The sequence below is a fragment of the Staurois parvus genome, unplaced genomic scaffold, assembly GCF_062004578.1.
Source record: "Staurois parvus isolate SC_StPar_1 unplaced genomic scaffold, SC_StPar_1.0 ptg003269l, whole genome shotgun sequence".
Taxonomy (NCBI): domain Eukaryota; kingdom Metazoa; phylum Chordata; class Amphibia; order Anura; family Ranidae; genus Staurois; species Staurois parvus.
The window spans coordinates 206-24,855 of NW_028321065.1; the positions used below are offsets into that span (position 1 = coordinate 206).

The following is a 24,650-nucleotide window of genomic DNA, read 5'->3' on the forward strand; positions in this document are numbered from 1 at the left end:
TGCGGTGTGAATGCCGCCGTGGAGAGCGACCGTGCGAGATGTTCTCTGGAATACGAGGATAATAAAGTGCGGTGCTGTGTGTGGGACGGTGGATGGTTCCAATGTCATGGAAGATATTCCGTCACACCTTTACCAGTCACCACATTCACACGGAACACGGATCATATGATCGAACTTTCTGCCTCGGTGACAATGGTCACGGGGTGAATAGTGGGTGAATCTCCCCAGCGGGGACACAGACACAAGTTTGGACTTTTCCTTATAGTGGGAGGATTGTAAGGTGTGTCCAGTCCTCCAGGATCAGCAGAGGGGGGAGGGGGCTGGAATTTCGGGAATTCATCCGGGATTAACCCCGTCCTCACAGACACAGCTCCACCTAGCTCCTGTCCAGAGCGACTCCTGGGAGAGGGAGGGGGAGGGCAGGCAGTGAGGCCTGTATGAGGATCCTGTACAGACCAGCCCAGGAATGTTACTGCTGGAAAAGTCAGAGGAGAGCAAAACCAGGGACTACACCACTGACACCAGGGACTGCACCACTGAAACCAGGGACTGCACCACTGACACCAGGGACTGCACCACTGACACCAGGGACTTCCTCTTTTAGACCTCCTCATAGGGGTCTCCTCAAACATTTCCCCTTCCTGAGCCATGACTGCTGGATTTTGTTCTTCTCCAACTCCACACCGAAGGATAGGATCCTGATCTGAGCTGTGCGGAATCTAGAGGCTTCTCCCAGGATACTCTGCAGGATCCAGCAGCACCTCTCTTAGCATGATGTGTGGGATCTACTAACCACTACTTGGATCTTCTTCTGGACCTGGTGATCTCATTAGGATCTCCCGTTGAATCTAGTTATCCCTCTTATGATGTCCTGTTGAACCCAGTAACCACTCTTAGGATCTCCCGTTGGACCTAGTGACCTCTCTTAGGATCTCCTGTTGGACCTTCTGACCTCTCTTAGGATCTCCTGTTGTACCTTCTGACCTCTCTTAGGATCTCCTGTTGGACCTTCTGACCTCTCTTAGGATCTCCTGTTGGACCAAGTGACCTCTCGTAAGATTGCCTGTTGGACCTTCTGACCTCTCTTAGGATCTCCTGTTGGACCTTCTGACCTCTCTTAGGATCTTCTGTTGGACCAAGTGACCTCTCGTAAGATTGCCTGTTGGACCTTCTGACCTCTCTTAGGATCTCCTGTTGGACCTTCTGACCTCTCTTAGGATCTCCTGTTGGACCTTCTGACCTCTCTTAGGATCTCCTGTTGGACCTTCTGACCTCTCTTAGGATCTCCTGTTGGACCAAGTGATCTTTCGTAGGATTGCCTGTTGGATCTTCTGACCTCTCTTCGAATTTCCTATTGGACCTGTGACCCCTCTTATAATCTCCTGTTGGACCTGTGATCTCTTTTAGGATCCCCTGTTGGACATAGTGACCTCTCTTAGGATCTCCTGTCAGACCTAGTGACCTCTCTTAGGATCTACTGTTGGACCTGTGATCTCTGTTAGGATCCCCTGTTGGATCTAGTGACCTCTCTTAGGATCTCCTGTCGGACTTAGTGACCTCTCTTAGGACCTCCTATTGGACCTGTGATCTCTTTTAGGATCTCCTGTCGGACTTAGTGACCTCTCTTAGGACCTCCTATTGGACCTGTGATCTCTTTTAGGATCTCCTGTCGGACCTAGTGACCTCTCTTAGGACCTCCTATTGGACCTGTGATCTCTTTTAGGATCTCCTGTCGGACTTAGTGACCTCTCTTAGGATCTCCTGTTGGACGTAGTGACATCTCGTAGGATGTGTGGTATCTAGTGACCTCTCTTAGGATCTCCTGTTGGACGTAGTGACATCTCGTAGGATGTGTGGTATCTAGTGACCTCTCTTAGGATCTCCTGTCAGACCTAGTAGACCTCTCTTAGGATCTCCTGTTAGACGTAGTAACATCTTGTAGGATGTGTGGTATCTAGTGACCTCTCTTAGGATCTCCTGTTGGACGTAGTAACATCTTGTAGGATGTGTGGTATCTAGTGACCTCTCTTAGGATCTCCTGTTGGACGTAGTGACCTCTCAGGATCTCCTGTTGGACGTAGTGACCTCTCGTAGGATGTGTGGTATCTAGTGATCTCCCTTGGCATCTTCTGCTGGATTTGGTGACCTCTCTTAGGGTTTCATGATCTCTCTGAGGATCTTGTGCTGGGATCTAGTTGACTTTTCTGTTCTACCATTTCATTCCTGTTCAGCACCTGGGAAAGGATCTGTCCTCCACCCCAGATAGAAGATTTTGGATCTCTGGCCTTGTTCCCTTTTTCCTGGGAAATTTTACAGAACTTTGACTGATGAGATGGCGAAGTCCGGCTCTCTGGATGAGATTTCGGCGGAGTTTCGGGCACACTGCCCACAATGCCAGGAGATGTTCTCAGACCCCCGGGTGCTGCCCTGCCTGCATACCCTCTGCATGGACTGCCTGAGCAAGCTGGATCCCTTCACCACGTTGGAGAGGGGGCAGAAACAGAGGAGCCTCCTGTGCCCGGTGTGCGATTCAGAGGTCGCCCTGCCAGCGGGGGGCGTACAAGGTTTCTTACCCGACATGCTGGCGCAGACGGAGGTGCTGCGGGAACGGCTGAGGAGCGGAAGCCACCAGGTGCCATGTGACCTGTGCGTGGATGGGAAGGGCGAGAGGCGCTGCCAGGAGTGCAAGATCAACATGTGCGAGTTCTGCTGTCAGGCGCACAGGTGAGCGGGAAAGGGGAGCGCATGGGCGCATCAGCCGCAGGAACCAATCAGATGACGGCTTTCTGTAGCTAAATAACTGTTTGCCTTGGTGAGGTGCAAGTCCCAGCAGAACCTTTTCTTCTAGATTTGGTTGGAGTGGAGAAGGAACCCAACAATGAAACGATTCCAGGTCCTCCATCCTTCCCTGACTCTATTCAAAGTAAAATGTTTCTGGCTGATGTTGGAGAACTCCTCCCACTTCCTGTCTGGTAAAATGTAGTCACCGGGATGGTCACTGAAGGGAAATCTCTCTAACGGAGTCCCCGGTACCAGTAGGACCTGACGGGTTCCACTGCTTCCCCACTACTCCCAAAAAAGAGTTTGTTGGGGTGGACATACCTTGAAGTATGGTGATAGAAGAAAACACTTCATGCAGGAGAGGAGGAGGAACATTACATATATATGCAGGGATTTGTGTCAGGGGGAACGTGAGGGAATGTGGGGGAACGTGGCGGAACATGGGGGAATGTAGATCTGCCACCTCCAGCACTGAATATATGTAATGGCGAGGGGTGCTGGATCTATTGTTGCTGGCTGCTGGGAAACTATGGTTGCCAAGGGGGGATTTTGTTGCAGGGGGTTCTATTGTTGCCTGAGGAGGTCTAATTGATGCTGACGGGGGACCTATTGTTGCTGGGGGGCAATTGTTGCTGAAAAGGATCTACTGTTGAGGGAGGTGGTCTAATGTTGCTGGCTGCTGGAGTGTCAATCGATGATGGCTGCTGAAGATTGTATCGATGTCGGATGCCAGGAGATCTGTTGTTGCTGCAGTGGCATTTTGTTGTGAGGGTCCATTGTTGCTGGGGTAGTCGACTGTTGCTGGGGAATCTAATGTTGCTTGGGGGGAGGGTCTATTGCTGCTGCCTGAGGGGGGTCTATGTTGCCACTTTTCTTCTCATCGTTATCAAATTCCATACAAATTACTTTACATAACAAAATTATATTTGGCTCTGTATTCTCTAAAAGGGGCGGTGCTTGGAGGTAGGTAGGGGGCAGGGATGAGAAAATACTTAAGTTGCCCCTTTAAATTTTGATTGGCTCTCCCACACATATACTATATTGTCAAGAGTTTTGGTCGCCCTTTCCACACACGACCTTTAATGGCCCCCCAGTCTTAGTCCGTACTGTTCAATATTGAGTTGGCCCCGCCTTTTCCACACACATGACCTTTAATGCCCCCCCCCCAGTCTTAGTCCATAGGGTTCAATATTGAGTTGGCCCCGCCCTTTGCAGCTATAACAGCTTCAACTCTTCTGGGAAGGCCCCCCACAAGGTTTAGGAGGGTGTCTATGGGAAGGTTGGACCATTCTTCCAGAAGCACATTTGTCAGGTCAGGCACTGATGTCGGGGGAGGAGGCCTGGCTCACAGTCTCCGCTCTAATTCATCCCAAAGGTGTTCTATGGGGTTGAGGTCAGGACTCTGTGCAGGACAGTCAAGTTCCTCCACCCCAAACTGGCTCCTCCATGTCTCTATGGACCTTGCTTTGTGCACTGGTGTGCAGTCATGTTGGAACAGGAAGGGGCCATCCCCAAACTCCTCCCACAAAGTTGGGAGCATGAAATTGTCCAAAATGTGGCCTTAAGAGTTCCCTTCACTGGAACTAGGGGGCCAAGCCCAACCCCTGAAAAACACCCCCACACCATAATCCCCCCTCCACCAAACTTTACACTTGGCACAATGCAGTCAGGCAAGTACCAATCTCCTGGCCACCGCCAAACCCAGACACGTCCATCGGATTGTCAGACAGAGAAGTGTGATTGGTCATTCCAGAGAACACGTCTCCTCTGCTCTAGAGTCCAGTGGCGGTGTGCTTTACACCACGGCATCCGACGCTTTGCATTGCACTTGGTGATGGAAGGCTTGGATGCAGCTGCTCGGCCATGGAAATCCATTCCATGAAGCTCTCTACGCACTGTTGTTGGGCTCATCTGAAGGCCACACCAAGTTTGGAGGTCTTTAGCTATTGACTCTGCAGACAGTTGGCGACTTCTGCGCACTGTGCGCTTCAGCATGCGCTGACCCCGCCCTGTCATGTGACGTGGCCTACCACTTGGTGGCTGAGTGGCTGTTGTTCCCAGTGGCTTCCACTTTGTTATAATCCCACTAACAGTTGAGCGTGGAATATTTAGCAGCCAGGAAATGTCACGGATGGACTTATTGCCCAGGTGACCACCTATCACGGGACCACGCTTGGAGTCACTGAGCTCCTGAGAGCGACCCATTCTTTCACCAATGTTTGTAGAAGCAGTCTGCATGCCTAGGGGCTTGATTGTATACACCTGTGTCCATGGAGGGGATTGGAGCACCTGAATCACATGATATGGAGGGGATTGGAACACCTGAATCACATGATTGGGAGGGGATTGGAACACCTGAATCACATGATTGGGAGGGGATTGGAACACCTGAATCACATGATATGGAGGGGATTGGAACACCTGAATCACATGATATGGAGGGGATTGGAACACCTGAATCATATGATATGGAGGGGATTGGAACACCTGAATCACATGATATGGAGGGGATTGGAACACCTGAATCACATGATTGGAAGGGGGCGGGGACAATACTTTGGGCAATATAGTGTGTATATATTTTGGGATGTAGGCCGGATGGTGCAGGCTCTCTCTGTCTATAGATACCTCAGGAGGACTCTTTGAGGTGGAGGACATCGAGGTGGGGGGGGGGCAGTTTTTGGGGTACAGGCTCCCTCTGTTTATAGATAGCTCAGGAGGTGGGGGACACGTGATCTCCGGCGGCGTCCACCCCCAGAGGGCGCTGTGTGCAGGACACGGGGGCAGTGCATGGAATGGAGCGCACGTCTTGGATGGGTACAGGGCAGAACGGATTGTAGGAGATGGCCCAGCACGGCACCACTGATCAGTAAGGAAGGTTGGAAGAAAATAATATAATTATCAATGTAAAAAATATAAACAAATCCAAACTTATTTAGTATCAATAATGCAGAGTTCAGGGGTCAGTAGTAAGCAATGCGCAATACAGGGGTCAGTAGTAAGTGATGCAGAGTTCCTTCCTGCACACTGCTCCAATCAACAGAGCTGACATACCCCCCCCCCCCCCACAATCTTGTCCCTGACATCCTTGGACAGCTCTTTGGTCTTTGCCATGGTGGAGAGTTTGGAATCTGATGGTCTGATTGCTCCTGTGGACAGGTGTCTTTTATACAGGTAACACAATGAGATTAGCAGCACTCCCTTTAAGAGACTGCTTCTAATCTCAGCTTGTTACCTGTATGAGAGACACCTGGGAGCCAGAAATCCTGCTGAATGATAGGGGATCAAATCCTTCTTTCCCTCATGAACATGCAGATCCGTCATCATTTGTTAGACACATTTCTGCTGAATTTGTTGTTGTATTCTGTCTCTCAGTGTTACACCGAACATTCCATTGTTAGACCGATCGTTTCTGTGTGAGGGGCGAACATTCCATTGTTAGACCGATCGTTTCTGTGTGAGGGGCAAACATTCCATTGTTAGACCGATCGTTTCTGTGTGAGGGGCGAACATTCCATTGTTAGACCGATCATTTCTGTGTGAGGGGCGAACATTCCATTGTTAGACCGATCGTTTCTGTGTGAGGGGCGAACATTCCATTGTTAGACCGATCATTTCTGTGTGAGGGGCGAACATTCACCATCAGCCGGGGAGCAAATACACATTTCCTTCACTGTATATGGACTTACCAGGAAGGATATATTTTTATTCACATAATTTTTTACAGCCACAAAACATATTCCCATCATTGTAGGAATATTGGAGGACAAACTTGTTTTTTAAAATTGTGTTTTGCACAGCAGCCATCTTTCTTCACTGATTGAGGTGTCTCTGGCCTGGAACAAGCATGCGTGCAGTGAAGGTGACTGGATACCCACGCTTGTTCTGGTCGGTGAGGGTTGAACGGTGGAAGGACATTAATGATCATTTTATCTTTCCTCCACACAGGCGGCAGAAGAGAACAGCGGCTCATTGCTTGTTGCTCCTCAGGGACCTTCCTCCCGGCTCCTCGCTCTCTCCGGCTCCGTACTGTTCTCTCCATCCATTGGAGGAGCTGGGATTATTCTGTGAGGCCTGTGCGGTTCCCTCGTGCCGGGACTGCGCTCTCCTCAAGCACCATGGACATGAGCTGCGCCCCGTGGTGGAGGTGGCGGTGAAGCACAAGGAGCAGCTCCGAGGAGCCGTAATAAAGTCGGATCCACAGCTGGAGGACCTGGAGAAGACTCTGCATGCTGTATACAGGGTGGGGGAGGACCTGAGGCAGAGGGCAGATATTCTGAGGAAGGAGGTAGAGGTCTTCACTGAGGGGTATATAAAGGCGGTCCAAGAGCACAAACTCCGCCTCCTGCGTGACCTCGATGAGGAAGTTCATCGGAAGGAGCAGGCCTTGAACCTACAGAAAGCTCGGGTCCATCAGCAACTCTCAGACCTCCGTACTGCCACCACCTTCACCAGGGGCCTCCTGCACTGCGGGCCCGACCACCATATTGTGCGTGCCAAGGTCCTGGCCCTGAGCCGCCTCCAAGATCTCAGCCATGGGGACCGCAGCAAAGCGGAACAGGTGGAGCCCGTCAGCATCCAATTCAGTCCGCTGGAACAGGCGGGGCCGTGCCGAGGATACCAGGTGTACGGTGCGGTGCAGAGAGGCGGGGTCGACCCCGAGAGGTGCGAGGTCAAAGGGCAAGGTGAGATTTCAGAGCTGAAGTGTGGAAAAGTGAAGTGAGTTATCAACCAATCGGATTCTGGGCTTAAAGCCAATCGAAGCCTTAAAATGTTTTGGTATTTCTTTATAGTCCTGTCCTCGGGCGTGGCAGGATTGATGGCCAATTTGTGCATGGAAGTGCCGTAAAATACCTGTTACCATTGGTGGGAATGATGTTTCCTGCCCGCCTACTCCGATGCTCTGTGTTGGCAGAGCTGAGTAACAGCCACACCCCTCATCACAGCCACACCCCTCATCACAGCCACACCCCTCATCACAGCCACACCCCTCATCACAGCCACATCCCTCATCACAGCCACACTACTCAGAGCAATGTTCTTGTATAGCAGAGAAGAGTGGGGGGGAGGGTATGTCTACATAATAACATATACATTGTGTGTAGACCTCACCCCCGTAAGGGGTCCACTGTTTTGGTCCCAAGGTTCTTTCCCCAGTCAGTGTACGAGTAGCCGGGCACAGCCGCAGTCACTCTTCTGGCTCAGGGGTGTCCTTTAATGCTTTATTAAACTTGAACCTGGATGGGTTCCGGGTAAATGTGAGATGCTCCTGTAGGGCAAAGTAACTACTTGAGGACATTCTCATAACTTCCCAGCACAGTCCTCGCAGTGGCAATGGATGGACGGAACTACACGGGGGCACCACAGGAAACGTCCAGCTTTGAGCACAGGCTGACACTGATTCCAGAGGGATAACAGTCCCTGGGGTCTCTCGCACTGGTCTGTACAGACGAATGTTCTTAGATATTTGGATTCCAATATCAGCCAGACATGCCTCCCGTGAACTCTCCAAACCAGATCTCCAAAAGAAACCCCTCGATCGACTCCAGCAAAATTCAGTAGAATAGGCCCCCCGGCTAACCCAGCTGGGACCTCGATGAACAGAAAAGCACAGCTGGACTCCCCAGTAGGGCAGCAGCCCTTCAGGCTTAGATCTCCTCCTCCTGGACAAGAACCCCCCTGCTCTAGGCCTCAAACTATTTATGTTCCTTCTCAGCCACCTACTGGCCACCTTCCCTCAGGGATTGGCTGGGACAACATAAATGTCAGGCTGCCTATTAGACTCTCCCAGCCCACTACATTCCAGAACCCTCCAGAAGGCGGGGGGAAGCAGTCAAATCTGCAACCACTGAGGCACAGAACAGCCCAAAATAATCACGAGATGCTCAACTGATTACAGTAGAGATAAAAGAACTACATTTACATAGCCAAGCTAGCAGCCTAACTAGGAGGACAACATGGACAAGGAGCACTAGGTCCTCCTTGGTGAACCTTCTCAGACCCCAGATGACAATCTCCTCATGTACCTGGCTGTCCCGAGGGTGTCCCTGAGCAAGGGATTCCAAGATGTACAGATGAAGTAGTCCCAGGGAGAACTAGTTGGGTATTGCGCCTGACCGCCCTCTCTCTTCTCTGGCCCAGGGGGGGTAGAAGTACTCACACCTTCCTGTCCCGTAGCTTAATGGGTTGCAGCTTCTTTCAGGCCTCACACTGGGCTGGCTCCTTCCCGGCTGACAGACTGTCTTTTCTGAGTAGACTGTGGGACAGTGGAGGTCCTTCTGTCCAGCTTCAGCCTGTAGGTAGCCCCGCCTCTGCTGGGGCCCCCTCCCAGGCTCCACACCACCAGCACCATCCTTCGCGCCATCTTCCACCTGACTCTGCTGTTCAGGCTCTCCCATATTTAAGTGCTGTCCTCACCACCATGCCTGGCCTCCTACCTGGAGATTGGCCAGGTTCCCTGAAACATGCAAATTCAGGTCTCCTCCCCTCTTCTAGAAAGTACCAGAGCTTTCTAAAAGGGTGGGAGGGCTCCAGATGCCCTGACTTGTACAACCTCCCAGCCTAACCTGAGGTAACCTCACTGCCTCATTCCCAGGCTGACTCATCCCAGGCTTGTAGCAAGCCTGTGACTAACATACAAAAATCCTACCTAACCCAGAGGGCACTACATGTTTTTATTGCATAAAAGAAAAAAGTGAGCGCTCTCACATCAGCAGCCAATGCACCCAAGGCAATCACAGTAAAACCTTTAAAATTACACAAAAATATAAGAAGTGTGGCGCTAATGAATACAAGATCTATAACCACATATATGTTTCAGATGATCCGGAACACAATGTGATATATATTAAACAGAGAGAATAACCAGTGTATCAGATAAATGGTTAAAAATGAAAAATGTCCAAACAAGTTATCGCAGGATCTTGCATAGAAGCTACAAAAAGCCAGGATCAAACGGTAAAATTGCGCACTCACTGGACGCGCTATAAAAAAGCGCATATGTAGTATGACCCCTGGAAATCCCTCATCAATCAAGGACGATAGATAACAGTCCGGGAGCAGATGATCTTGGTGTAATGGACAGCCTCCAGATCCAGGAATCCCCTTTAGACTGGGTGAATAATGAGTAAAGAACTCCCTCCGGTGGACAAGATGAGTAATAGGATGTCCTAAAATTAATAGCTCCAAAAGGGAGCCAAAAAACACCTCATAGTGTAGTAGGTAAAATCAAAAAAGTTTATTCCAAAAATAAGGTGATTAAAACAGGGCAGAGACACTCAAACAGTGAATGATACAAGTAAAGTGTGACTGACCCAGAAATAAGATGGCCGCCGGGCCTCCTCGTGGCTCCAGGCGGCTAAAATGTCACACTCTGCTGGCTCCTCCTGGTACCCTTTTGACTTACATGACCCTTTTTTCACAATTAATATGTGATACGCATTTATTTGGAGAGCACCAGTCGCCCAGAGGTCCAGTCCCATGAGGGGTACAGCTTCATATTTGGACATCACCCCTCACTTAGACGCAGAGATATATAATAGCTTCATATTGCACGGCTCAATGTACATTATCTGTACCTCCAGGACTTCACTCCGGGTCGTTGGGCGCTCTGTGTAGCTTCACCCTCATCTCTAAGAACAAAGTGGAGGAACCACAGGAACAGCCGAGAGTCACCGTGCTACACAAAGAGTCTGGAAGGTGAGAGGACAGGTCAGCTGTATCCTGGCTATACTGACATGTACACGCAACCCACCGGGATGATCAGATTCCAGCATTGGAGGTCCAGGGAGATCAGATTCCAGCATTGGAGGTCCAGAGAGATCAGATTCCAGTTCTAGAGGTCAAGGGAGATCAGATTTCAGTATTCGAGGGCCAGGGAGATCAGATTCCAGTTTTGGAGGTCCAAGGAGATCAGATTTCAGTATTGGAGGTCCAGGAAGATCAGATTCTAGTATTGTACGTCCAGGGAGATCAGATTCCAGTTTTGGAGGTCCAGGGAGATCAGATTCCAGTTTGTGGAGGTCCAGAGAGATCAGATTCCAATTGTAGAGGTCCAGGGAGATCAGATTTCAGTTTTGGAGGTCCAGGGAGATCAGATTCCAGTTTGTGGAGGTCCAGAGAGATCAGATTTCAGTTTTGGAGGTCCAGGGAGATCAGATTTCAGTATTGGAGGTCCAGGAAGATCAGATTCTAGTATTGTACATCCAGTGAGATCAGATTCTAGTTTTGGAGGTCCAGGGAGATCAGATTCTAGTATTGTACATCCAGGGAGATCAGATTCTAGTTTTGGAGGTCCAGGGAGATCAGATTCTAGTATTGTACACCAGGGAGATCAGATTCCAGTTTTGGAGGTCCAGGGAGATCAGATTCCAGTTTTGGAGGGCCAGAGAGATCAGATTCCAGTTTTGGAGGGACAGGGAGATCAGATTCCAATTGTAGAGGTCCAGGGAGATCAGATTCCAGTTTTTTGGAGGTTCAGGAAGATCAAATTTCAGTTTTGGAGGTCCATCCTTAATGGGGCCATTCATTTCTTCCCCCAACCTTCCATGAGGTTATGTATGAGTAGCGCTGCCCCCAGAGGAGCCACTGAATTGTTTTGTGATCTCTCTGCACACCTGAAGATGGCAGACCTCGCTCACCCAGCACTTACTGACTCACCTTGAGGTATTTCAAAGGATTTATTCGGCCAAGGGTAGCCTAACCGAGGAGAGGAGAGATCTGGGGAAACTCCTGCAGTATTCTGACTATTAGTAGTGAACAGAACTGCATTTTCCTAACAACTGTATATAAAGACGGCCCTAACTTACTATGACACGCCCCATTTTATCCCACTGACCTGTGATTGATGAAAGGAAAAAAGAACCTGTTGGCTGGCAAAGTTGGGGCCCTTGAAGAAGACACAACAGTTCCCAGCAGACAACAGAATAACTTGTGCAATGTTAGTCTCTTCCCAGACTCAGGGCGCTCTCTTCTGGGTCTCAGTAAAAGTCAAGTTCAAGTCAGTGATAGAAGTTGCTGTGATCTCTCTCTTTCAGTTCTGCTGAGACAGTTCCTCTTTTCCTCCCCTACAAGTGGTGGTGGTACTCTCTAATCTACAGTCTGAGCACACCAGACATCCCAATCACACCTTTCCCTGAGAAGGCTCTTCTGATTTTGGTCAGATATGGCAGGGTCCTGTTCAACCAGCAGCAGCCAGTCCTTTCCCTGTACACCTGCTTGCTTCCAGACAGTCCTCTTCCTTTTCATCACCAGCCTGCAGACCTTTCCCTTTGCTCTGTTGCATCAGCCAGTCACTTCCAGGATCGATTCAGACCCAGCCAAGATGGCCTCTCCCTGCACTGGAGACACTCCACAGTGGAGCATTGCAAAGTGGTCTTCTTAAAGATGGCTGCTGCACTTGTACATTAAGGAATATTCAGTTTACCCTGTCCACACTGCAGAAGGACAACACAGCAGCAACAAAGGAAGAGGTCCAGCGGCAGTTATCAGCTGCAGTCCAGGTCACATGTGCATGTAATGTAGCTCATGCGTGTTATTAACCTGTAAAAGCCTCCCTTGTGTAGACATCCAAACGACCTGAGACTGCTGCTGGATACCTTCATCTTCATCTTACTGTGCAGACCCCCCCCCCCTACTGTACAGACCCCCCCCTACTGTGAAGACTCCCCCTTGACTGTATAGACCCTCCCCCTTATGTGCACAACCTACTTTTATTGTGTAGGCCCTCCCCTGACTGTCCAGACCCTCCCCTGATTGTAGAGACCCTCCCCTAGTGTGCACAACCTGCCTCCATTGTGTAGACGCTGCTTCTACTGTGTAGACCAGGGGTCTTCAAACTTTTCAAAGGGACATTTTACTGTCCTTCTGACTTTAGGGGGGCCGAATTGTGGCCAGATAGGGTACAAAATGTCTAAGGCCCTTCATCAGTGAGAACATAACATGGCCTCAGGGCTTGTGGTCAGTAGTTGGAGGAGTAGTGCCCCATCATTGGTGTCAGTGGGAGGAATAGTGCCCCATTGTTGGTGTCAGTGGGAGGAATAGTGCCCCATCATTGGTGTCAGTGGGAGGAATAGTGTCCCATCATTGGTGTCAGTGGGAGGAATAGTGCCCCATCATTGGTGTCAGTGGGAGGAATAGTGCTCCATCATTGGTGTCAGTGGGAGGAATAGTGCCCCATCATTGGTGTCAGTGGGAGGAATAGTGCCCCATCATTGGTGTCAGTGGGAGGAATAGTGCCCCATCATTGGTGTCAGTGGGAGGAATAGTGCCCCATCATTGGTATCAGTGGGAGGAATAGTGCCCCATCATTGGTGTCAGTGGGAGGAATAGTGCTTCATATCGTTGGATAAGGGCTAGCGAAGGGCCACATCCATCCCTCAGACCACAGTTTGGAGACCCCGGGTGTAGACCCTTCTGACACTGTTCGGACACTCCCCCTAACGTGCAAACCCTCCCCCTATTGGGTTCACCCTCCTCCTACTGTGAGGACCCTCCCCCTATTGTGTTCACCCTCCTACTGTGAGGACCCTCCCCCTATTGGGTTCACCCTCCTCCTACTGTGAGGACCCTCCCCCTATTGTGTTCACCCTCCTACTGTGAGGACCCTCCCCCTATTGGGTTCACCCTCCTCCTACTGTGAGGACCCTCCCCCTATTGTGTTCACCCTCCTACTGTGAGGAACCTCCCCCTATTGTGTTCACCCTCCTCCTACTGTGAGGACCCTCTCCCTATTGTGTTCACCCTCCCCCTACTGTGCATATTCTCTTTCCACCTACTATGCAGACCCTCCGCCTACTGTGAGGACTATTCTTCTATTGTGTTCACCCTCCCCCTACTGTGCATATTCTCCCTCCACCTATTATTTGAACCCCACCCCTTACAATGTAGACCATCCCCCTACTGTGAGGACCCTCCCCCTATTGTGTTCACCCTCCACCTGCTATGCAGACCTACTGTTTGAACCCCGCTTCCTACAATGTAGACCCTCCCCCTACTGTGAGGACCCAACCCCCTACAATGTAGACCCTCCCCCTACTGTGATGACCCCACCCCCTACAATGTAGACCCACCCGCTAATGTGTTCTCCCTCCACCTGCTATGCAGACCCTCCACCTACTGTTTGAACCCCACCCCTTACAATGTAGACCATCCCCCTACTGTGAGGACCCCACCCCCTACAATGTAGCCCCTCCCTCTACTGTGATGACCCCACCCCCTACAATGTAGACCCTCCCCCTATTGTGTTCTCCCTCCACCTGCTATGCAGACTCTCCACCTACTGTTTGAACCCCACCCCCTACAATGTAGACCCTCCCCCTACTGTGCGGACCCTCCCTTGTATTGTGCGGACCCCCCTCCCTTGTATTATGCGGACCCCCCTTGTATTGTGAGGACCCCCCCTTGTATTGAGCGGACCCCCCTTGTATTGTGCGGACCCCCCTTGTATTGAGCGGACCCTCCCTTGTATTATGCGGACCCCCCTTGTATTGTGAGGACCCCCCCTTGTATTGAGCGGACCCCCCTTGTATTGTGCGGACCCCCCTTGTATTGAGCGGACCCCCCCTTGTATTGTGCGGACCCCCCCTTGAATTGTGCGGACCCCCCTTGTATTGTGCGGACCCCCCCTTGTATTGTGCGGACCCTCCCTTGTATTGTGCGGACCCCCCTTGTATTGTGCGGACCCCCCTTGTATTGAGCGGACCCCCCTTGTATTGTGCGGACCCCCCTTGTATTGAGCGGACCCCCCCTTGTATTGTGCGGACCCCCCCTTGTATTGTGCGGACCCCCCTTGTATTGTGCGGGCCGCCCCTTGTATTGTGCGGACCCCCCTTGTATTGTGCGGACCCCCCCCATGTATTGTGCGGACCCCCCCTTGTATTGTGCGGACCCCCCCTTGTATTGTGCGGACCCTCCCTTGTATTGTGCGGACCCCCCTTGTATTGAGCGGACCCCCCTTGTATTGTGCGGACCCCCCTTGTATTGAGCGGACCCCCCTTGTATTGTGCGGACCCCCCTTGTATTGAGCGGACCCCCCCCTTGTATTGTGCGGACCCCCCCTTGTATTGTGCGGACCCCCCCTTGTATTGTGCGGACCCCCCTTGTATTGTGCGGACCCCCCCCTTGTATTGTGCGGACCCCCCCTTGTATTGTGCGGACCCCCCCTTGTATTGTGCGGACCCTCCCTTGTATTGTGCGGACCCCCCCCTTGTATTGTGCGGACCCCCCTTGTATTGTGCGGACCCCCCTGTCATTTTGTTCTGTTTTCTCTCTGGCAGAGCTCTCCAACCCTCCATCCAGGATAACCATGACGGAACGTACCAGATCTCCTACACCCCCACAGAGGCGGGGCATCTGTCGGTCAGCGTGTGTGTAAGAAGCCGTCACATCAAGGTAACCCAATGGTGGTCTGTGTCACGTGACCTCTGATTGCCGCCGATCGCCCCTCCCCCACATGAGATCACCAATCACAGGACCTAAAGAAGCTGCACCCCAGGCAGATATAGAAGACCCCAATGATTGCAGCTCTGTATACACCAACACATCACTAAATGTATCTATTAATAGCAGGAACTCCCGCCCCCTGTATGGTATGAGCCCCCTGTATGGTATGAGCCCCCTGTATGGTATGGGCCCCTTGTAGCCCCTGTACAGCAGAGCTCCGACCTGGGGAGGGAGAAGCAGCACAAGCAGCCAATCAGTTCATGCTGACAAGCAGCACGCTGTATTCCTGACGTTCAGCTCCATCACCGTCTGTCACAATGCGGCTCCCGCTGTGTACAATGACACCCGCAGAAAGTCTACGAGAGTCACCGAGCAATACAATGTAGCCATGTGTTGTTACATTGTATTTATAATGACCTGCATGTGACATCACGAGGGCCCCACCAGCGAGCCACGCTGAACACACGTGACCTGACCTTGTCTGTGTGTTCAGCCTGCTCTGGAAATGTGCAGCCGCATCGCATGAACCGTAAAGAATCCTAACAAGTTTTACTGTTTGTCCCCTTATTGGCCCTTCGTTATCTGCTTCCCATCCGGCCTATGGCTGAAATACTGCTACGGGGCGGTACGGGTGCGCAAAATCATGTGTATATATATATATATGTAACTTTGCATTTACAGGTAGGGGGGGCGCGCACCATTCGTTGCCACGGCTGTCAGTCATTGGGTCCTGCACGGTGATTACTCACCAGCACCCAGTGATTGCCCAGGATCTACGGCGGGGAGGAGAACTGTTTTGTTTAGAAAAACAGTTCTCCTCCCTGTCAGCTTTGCATGGCTCTGCGTAGCAGCATGCTCACAGTGAAACAAACACACAGCACACAGTTAACCCTTTGATCGCCCCAGATGTTAACCCCTTCCTGCCCAGTGCCATTAGTACAGTGTCAGTGCCAGGGGCGGACTGACCATTTGGAAACTTGGGCACTGCCTGAGGGCCCGGGGTCAGTAGGGGGCCCCATGCGATGCCCCTGGTACCTTTTTCATAGGCTTTTTTGAGTTTGGCAAGGACACGGGCCCCATGATCCCCTATTGCCTGGGGGCCCCATGAGTTGTCAGTCCGCCCCTGGTCAGTGCTTTTTAGCACCGATCACTGTATTGGTGTCACTGGGGATGTCAGTGACACCAAGTCAGTCCCCCCCCCCCCAGTGTCAGAATGCCCACCGCAGTCCCGATATAAGTCTCCGATCGCCGCCATTATTGGTAGATGAAATTAAAAAAAAAACAGTTTATCTTTCCCGCCATTTGTAAACGCTATAACTTTTGCATAAACCAATTAATTTACACGGATCGGGATTTTTATTTTTAGCGAAGACACGGAGCGGGAGACATTTTGGCCGAAATTAATGACAAAATTTGATTTTTTTAAAATAATTTTTACTGGACGTGTTTCATAGCAAAAAAGTAAAAAATATAGTTTTTTTTCTCCAAATTGTCGGTCTTTATAGCACAAAAAATAAAAACCGCACAGAGGATCAAACACCACCGAAAGAAAGCTCCATTCGTGGGGCAAAAGGACGTAAATTTCATTTGGGTGCAGCGTTGCATGACCGCGCAATTGTCAGTTAAAGTAACGCAGCGCTGTAATGCAAAAATGGCCTGGTCCGGAGGGGGGGGGGGGGCGGTAAATCCTCTGGAGGGGGAGGGGTTAACCCTAATCACCACAGAAACATAGAAGGGCGGTGGCAGAAAAGTGGTCCATTAACTTCTTTCTCGACAATATTTTTCTGCAGACTTTTTCTTTTTTTTTTACTATTATGTCTTTTTTTTCATTGTCCCGTAACAAGAAAAATGTGTAAAATTAAAAAAATTTATTTGCAAATAACTTTTCCACACTTTGCACCCGAAACGCGTCGCTCTAAGAATAAAATGTATACTTTGTATTTACAATGTAACTGTTTTTTTGCTCTGTCCCATAAGGGGTAGAGAAGTAAAGAGAGCTGAAGGGGTTAATGCCTGTCACTCCTGTACCCCCCCCAGGGATCCCCCTTTAATGTGACAGTGAGGGGCCCCCTGCGCTCCCACCCCGGCATCTACCACTGCTGTACGTTCTGCTCCAGTGGAGGGCAGAAGGACGCTCGGTGCGGATGTGGAGGCACAATGCCAGGTGAGTGGATGAGGGGGGATCTCTGCGGTGTGTCCCCTTTTCCAACGCCATCTGATTTCTCTTATCTCTTGTCTCTTCTCCCTAGGGGGGTATCAGGGCTGCGGACACGGCCACAAGGGTCACCCTGGACATTCCCATTGGTCATGTTGTGGGTCCATATCGGAGAAGTCGGAGTGCAGTGGTGTGAAGGACTCTGCCCCCCGAAATTTACTCAGGACTGTTGCTCTATGAGAGGAGATGTGGCACCTTCTGACTCTTGCTGGGCCCATCAGGCTGTGTTGGGAGGGAACACCGAAAATGTCATGTAGGACATCAGCTCTTCTGAAAAAGGCAATGCTGCTTGTGGTCCCCATTCCATTTGTGTGGAGAACACAGAGGACGAGCTTCTGCCTGAGTGAAGAACACGGTCCTCACTCCATTTGTGTGGTCAAAGGCAGAACACAAAGGACACAGAGGACAGGGTTCTGCCTGGATGAGGCACATGGTCCCAAATTCATTTGTGTGGTCAAAGACAGGACACAGAAGACACAGAGGATGGGGTTCTACCTAGATGAAGAGCATGATCCCACCTAGATGAAGAGCATGATCCCTATTCCATTTGTGTGGTCAAAGACAGGACACAGAGGACAGGGTTCTACCTAGATGAAGTACGTGACCCCTATTCCATTTGTGTGGAGAACACAGAGGATGAGCTTCTGCCTAAGTGAAGAACATGGTCCTCGCTTCATTGGTGTGGTCAAAGGCAGAACACAAAGGACACAGAGGACAGGGTTCTGCCTGGATGAAGAGCATGACCTCCATTCCATTTGTGTGGTCAAGGGCAGGACACAGAGGACAGGGTTTTGCCTGAGTGAAGAACATGGTCCCCACTTCATTTGTGTGGTCAAAGGCAGGACACAGAAGATGGGGTTCTGCCTGGATGAAGCTCGTGGCCCCCACTCCACGTGTGTGGTCACAAACAGCCAGAGGAAACAAAAGATGGAGGTCGGCCCTTCAAGTGTTTTTTTTTATAATGGACCCCACTGGCACTGTGCAATCTTCCTTTTCCTGATCCATGATTGGTTCTGATATCTGGGCCGACCAATGAAACATCTGGCCATTTTCATTCGCCATCACTATGCTCCTTACTCCCAGTGCACTATGGGAAATCCCAGTTAACGTAGTTGCCGTTCCTTCAAATACTTTATCAATCACAGAGCGGCCAATCAGGAGCCACCTTTTACTGATCTTACTTCAATAAAACAATTTGTGATTGGGAGCTGGTAGGCACCACCCCATGGTCCTCGTACTTTGTCCCCTGCATTGAGCTGTCAGTGTATGATGATGAATGAAGGAGGGGCGAGGAAGGATTTGGAGGGTCTCTCCTTTTTTTTCTATTTCAGGAAAAGTTTTGAAAGTGGAAATCCACATCCGAGGATAAAACCCGTCCATGAACTATACAGGAAGTACAACTGTCCGCCCTCCACCATGTACAATGTGGTGACGACATGAAGACAAAGACTCAGAGCCAACCCAACAGGAAGGAGGAGGGGAAGGGAAACGGGACTGAGATAAGAGATACAATGTTTAGGATTTGTAAACGCACAACTTCTATTCCATAGGAAATATACTGGAAATGATTGACGTTCAGCCACCAGGACCATGTGCAGAGAATAGGTGCAGGATCTCCCCCCTTCTGGGTCAGGAACTCCCCCCTTCTGAGTCAGGAACTCCCCCCTTCTGAGTCAGGAACTCCCCCCCTTCTGAGTCACTCCTTGTCTCCACCCCCTACCCACCTCTGAGCACTGTCCATTGTTTCTACCCCCTACCCATCTTTGAGCACCCAACCCTTAGTTCCACCCCCTGCCCACCTTTCAGCACTGTTCCTTGGTTCCAACCCCTACCCACCTCTGTGCACTGTCCCTTGGTTCCACCCCCTACCTACATAAGACCACCACCCTTGGTTCCACCCCCTGCCCACCTCTGAGCACTGTCCCTTGTTTCCACCCCCTACCCACCTTTGAGCATCCAACCCTTGGTTCCACCCCCTGCCCACCTTTCAGCACTGTCCCTTGGTTCCACCCCTGCCCACCTCTGAGCACCATCCCTTGGTTCCACCCCCTACACACCTCTGCGCACCGCCTTTGGTTCCACCCCCTACCCACCTCTGAGCACTGTCCCTTGGTTCCACCTTCTGCCCACCTCGGAACACTGTCCCTTGGTTCCAACTCCTACCCACCTCCGAGCCCCGTTCCTTGGTTTCACCCACCGCTGACCTCTCAGTACCGCCTGTTTTGGAGAATACAGAACCAAGTACCATATTGTTATGCTAAGTAATTTGTTAAAGATAAAGCAGTAAAATAGATCCCCTGCTGCAACAATTGACCCCCCCCCCGGCAACAATAGATCCCTCCGCAACAATAGACCCTCCCATTAGCAACATCAAATCTCTAAGCCCTCCAGCAGCCAGCAATAATAGATTCCCTTCCCCAACAGTAGATCCCTCCCAGCAACAATAGACCATCCCATCAGTAACATCAAATCTCTAAGCCCTCCAGCAATAATAGATCCCCTACCTCAACAGTAGATCCCTCACAGCAACAAAAGACCTCCCAGAAAGATAGAACCCCCCCTAGCAACAACAGATTCCCCCACCAGCAGCAATACACCCCCACTCAAAAATATACGCCCTCCAACAATAGATTTCCCTAGCAGCAAACATCAGTAGACCCCCCAGCATCTCTTGCCATTATATACATCCAGTGCTAGAGGTGGCAGAACTGCGTTCCCCCCGCGTTCCAGCTGAACCCCCCCCCCCCCCCCGCTAATTGGTATCCCTCTAGTTCTGCACCATCTCTTCCATTTGTTGTAGTTAATCTATTCTAGTAGTAGGTGAGGATGATGTTATGTGATGGAGACGTGTGCTGGACGGCATGCTTCCCTCGTGCTCCATGGCTGAGAGGTCACTGCCCATCCTGACTCTATATACAGCCCTCCAGGATACCCTAGCATGGGCAGGGCCATCTTAATGCATGGGCACTGACCAGGGGCCACAGGTGCATGGGGCTCCCATGATAATCTTGCATTGCCAACTGTCCCAGATTTGTCGGGGACAGTCATGCTTTTTACTAAGCTGTCCCAGGATGGCCTTGGCAGCATCCCGGAATCTGTGCTCTGGGGACAGCAGCAGCCTGTCAATGGACTCAATGCACAGTACGAATGACGACTTCCCCTGCTACTTGTTCAGAGTTGATTTTACTGAAAGTACTAATAAATATATATTTATTCTATCATGTACATTTATTCCTAAGAGTAGGTGCCTAAATTAGGACAGGCTGGTAGGGGCCCCGGTGCATTACTTTGCCCTGGGGCCTATGATGCTATTAGGACAGCCCCAAGCATGAGCCCGGTTCCCAGCAAACATTGGAGGACACCCGGCCCGGCACCCATCCTGGTCTAACCAGCGTACCAGTGGCTGTGTAATCCGTAGCTCACTGGTCCGGGCACGGAACCCCGGTGTAGTCCTCCATGCACTAGTTCATTTCCAGAAAACGTTCCCATGTGGTTGATCAGGAGTAACGGAACCTCCACACCAGAGATGCCTTTTGGCATTTGATTTAAAGATTTTAAACTTTATACCATTTGTTCCTCAAACTCAGCAAAATCCATCCAAGACATTGCAGACTGCTGGTGTAGTGTTGGGTTAGGCACTCAACGGCCACTTTATGAGGTCCACCTGTTCAATGGCTTGGTAACACAAATTGCTAATCAGCCAATCACATGGAGGTAACTCAAAGCATTTAGGTATCTAGACGTGGTGAAGGCGACTTGCTGAAGTTCAAACTGAGCATCAGAATGGGGAAGAAAGGGGATTTAAGTGACTTTGAACATGGCATGGTTGTTGGCTCCAGACGAGCTGGTCTGAGTATTTAAAAAACTGCTGATCTATGATTATGACGTACAACCATCTGTAGGGTATACAGAGAATGGTCCAAAAAAGAGAAAATATCCAGCGAGTGGCAGTTGTGTGGAGGAAAATGTCTTGTTGATGTCAGAGGAGAATGGGCAGACTGGTTCAAGATGACAGAAAGGCAACAGTAACTCCAAAATCGCTGAAGAATGTTTCCAACACCTTGTTGAATCTATGCCACGAAGGAAGTTCTGAAGGCAAAACGGGGTCCAACCCAGTACTAGCAAAGTGGCCGGTGAGTGTAGATCTGCCTTGTTGTAGTTTCCATGTTCCCCCAACAAGGGGCCACTGTAGGAGACGGTAAGGTAGGGATAGGCCTCCTCAGGGGTCAAAAGAGTGTATGTCCTGCCCCTGCTGGGGAAAGGGGACCCGTTATATAGTGGAGGCGGGAGGGTCCTGGGATTGTATATCTTCCTATGGTGTCCTGATCCTGTGGGGGCCCACTATCTAGGCTGTAGGCCTTGCGAGCGTACTTCCCCCTGTTGAGAAGGGGAGTGGGTAAGAACCAGTCGGGCTGCCATGCTGTCAGAGACTTGGATTACTCACATTCTGTTGGGGGATAACAGGACTCGGGGACCGTCCTCCTATCACAGTGAGGTCTCCCTCTATGGCCATGTTGTGTTTGCATCATCAAGGAGGTGGTGCCTTCACCTGGAAGACTGAAAGACCTGGATGTAAAAGAAGTTATTTTTGAGATTTATTTGTCATATGAAAAAGATAACGTTGGTGTCCAGCAGAAATTCTACTCCACACATTTCCTGTAGAACGTCTTTGTTTCCAGAAATTTTGTGTGATAGGACAATGCCACCCTGGATGGGCTCAGGTTCCGGAACATCACACCCTCTCCAGACGGTTTCAGATTTACATGGAAAGACTGCATGGCTTCTAGGAGGTCTGCGATACACAGAAACATAGAAGAGTGAGCACAGAAAAGAAGACCAAGTGGTCCATCAAGTCTGCCCCATTTTTTTATATTTGTATGTTTTTGTAAACTTTATCTTTGAGTATAGATCTATGTTTGTCCCAGAAACGTTTGAATCTACTTACTATTGATTGACTCCCTACCTCTGCCGGAGGTCCAAGCATCAGTTACTCTTTCAGTAAAATAATACTCTCTAAGGTTAGGTTTGAACTTTCCTCCTGCTAGTTTGAGGTCGTGTCCCCACACAGGTCAACCACGGCACAGGTCAACCACGAGCCGCGTCCTTCTACCTAGAGCTGGAAAACACATCCATAATCACAACCTTTATCACGGTCTGTAAAGTGAAACGTAAAGCGAGACAATTCTTTTCATTGGTTACATAAATAAAATTCACTGCCAGCTTTCCGGAATAGTCGGTTCTCCGTGTCAGGCATGGTGCCCTATAAATAGGTGAGAAGCCACAAACGTGTACAATGAGTGTGGAAAACGGTTAATACACCTGTACTGCATATTGGGTGCTCCTCCATCCCACAATACCTGAACCACGTATCACCAACGCCACGTATCACCTGAAATATCCCACATGCCAGGTGAGCGGAAACCAGGACCCCTCCCACTGCTCAGTTCCTGAACCACGCATCGCCAACACCCCATGGAGTTCCCAAAATATCCCACATGCCAGGTGAGCGGAAACAAGGGCCCCTCCCACTGCTCAGTTCCTGAACCACCTATCACCAACACCCCATGGAGTTCCCAAAATATCCCACATGCCAGGTGAGCGGAAACAAGGACCCCTCCCACTGCTCAGTTCCTAAACCACTTATCACCAACACCCCATGGAGTTCCCAAAATATCCCACATGCCAGGTGAGCGGAAACAAGGACCCTTCCCACAAAATCCCCCCTTGGCAGCCATAGTTTCCCAGCAGCCAGCAACAATAGATCCAGCACCCCTTGCCATTACATATTTTCAGTGCTGGAGGTGGCAGATCTATGTTCCCCCTTGTTCCCCCCACATTCCCTCACATTCCCCCTGACACAAATCCCTGCATATATATGTAATGTTCCTCCTCCTCTCCTGCATGAAGTGTTTTCTTCTATCACCATACTTCAAGGGTATGTCCACCCCAAACTCTTCTTTGGGAGTAGTGGGGAAGCAGTGAAACCCCTGTCAGGTCCTACTGGTACCGGGGGCTCCGTTAGAGAGATTTCCCTTCAGTGACCATCCCGGTGACAACATTTTACCAGACAGGAAGTGGGAGGAGTTCTCCAACATCAGCCAGAAACATTTTATCTTTAATGGAGTCAGGGAAGGATGGAGGACCTGGAATCATTTCATTGTTGGGTTCCTTCTCCATTCCAACCAAATCTAGAAGAAAAGGTTCTGCTGGGACTTGCACCTCACCAAGGCAAACAGTTATTTAGCTACAGAAAGCTGTCATCTGATTGGTTCCTGCTGCTGATACGCCCATGCTCTCCCCTTTCCCGCTCACCTGTGCGCCTGGCAGCAGAACTCGCACATGTTGATCTTGCACTCCTGGCAGCGCCTCTCGCCCTTCCCATCCACGCACAGGTCACATGGCACCTGGTGGCCTCCGCTCTGCAGCCGTTCCCGCAGCACCTCCGTCTGCGCCAGCATGTCGGGTAAGAAACCTTGTACGCCCCCTGCTGGCAGTGCGACCTCTGAATCGCACACCGGGCACAGGAGGCTCCTCTGTTTCTGCCCCCTCTCCAACGTGGTGAAGGGATCCAGCCTGCTCAGGCAGTCCATGCAGAGGGTATGCAGGCAGGGCAGCACCCGGGGGTCTGAGAACATCTCCTGGCATTGTGGGCAGTGTGCCCGAAGCTCCGCCGAAATCTCATCCAGAGCGCCGGACTTCGCCATCTCATCAGTCAAAATTCTGTAAAATTTCCCAGAAAAAGGCAACAAGGCCAGAGATCCAAAATCTTCTATCTGGGGTGGAGGACAGATCCTTTCCCAGGTGCTGACCAATAATGAAATGGTAGAACAGAAAAGTCAACTAGATCCCAGCACAAGATCCTCAGAGAGAACATGAAACCCTAAGAGAGGTCACCAAATCCAGCAGAAGATGCCAAGGGAGATCACTAAATACCACACATCCTAGGAGATGTCACTACGTCCAACAGGAGATCCTAAGAGAGGTCACTAGATACCACACATCCTACGAGACGTCACTACGTCCAACAGGAGGTCCTAAGAGAGGTCACTACGTCCAACAGGAGGTCCTAAGAGAGGTCACTAGGTCTGACAGGAGATCCTAAGAGAGGTCACTAGGTCTGACAGGAGATCCTAAAAGAGATCACAGGTCCAATAGGAGGTCCTAAGAGAGGTCACTAGGTCTGACAGGAGATCCTAAGAGAGGTCACTATGTC

General features: G+C 50.6%; 1 protein-coding gene across 1 annotated transcript; it reads left to right on the top strand.

Moving 5' to 3' along the window:
* The first annotated feature begins 2,332 nt into the window (after window positions 1–2,332).
* Window positions 2,333–20,655, top strand: LOC149428390 (E3 ubiquitin-protein ligase TRIM45-like). Its single transcript, XM_089667471.1, is given in 7 exon segments — window positions 2,333–2,724; window positions 6,730–7,466; window positions 10,365–10,479; window positions 15,057–15,185; window positions 15,588–15,617; window positions 17,220–17,386; window positions 17,472–20,655. Coding segments are annotated over 7 exon segments (1,716 nt in total). The 3' UTR covers window positions 17,618–20,655.
* The last annotated feature ends 3,995 nt before the right edge of the window (window positions 20,656–24,650 follow it).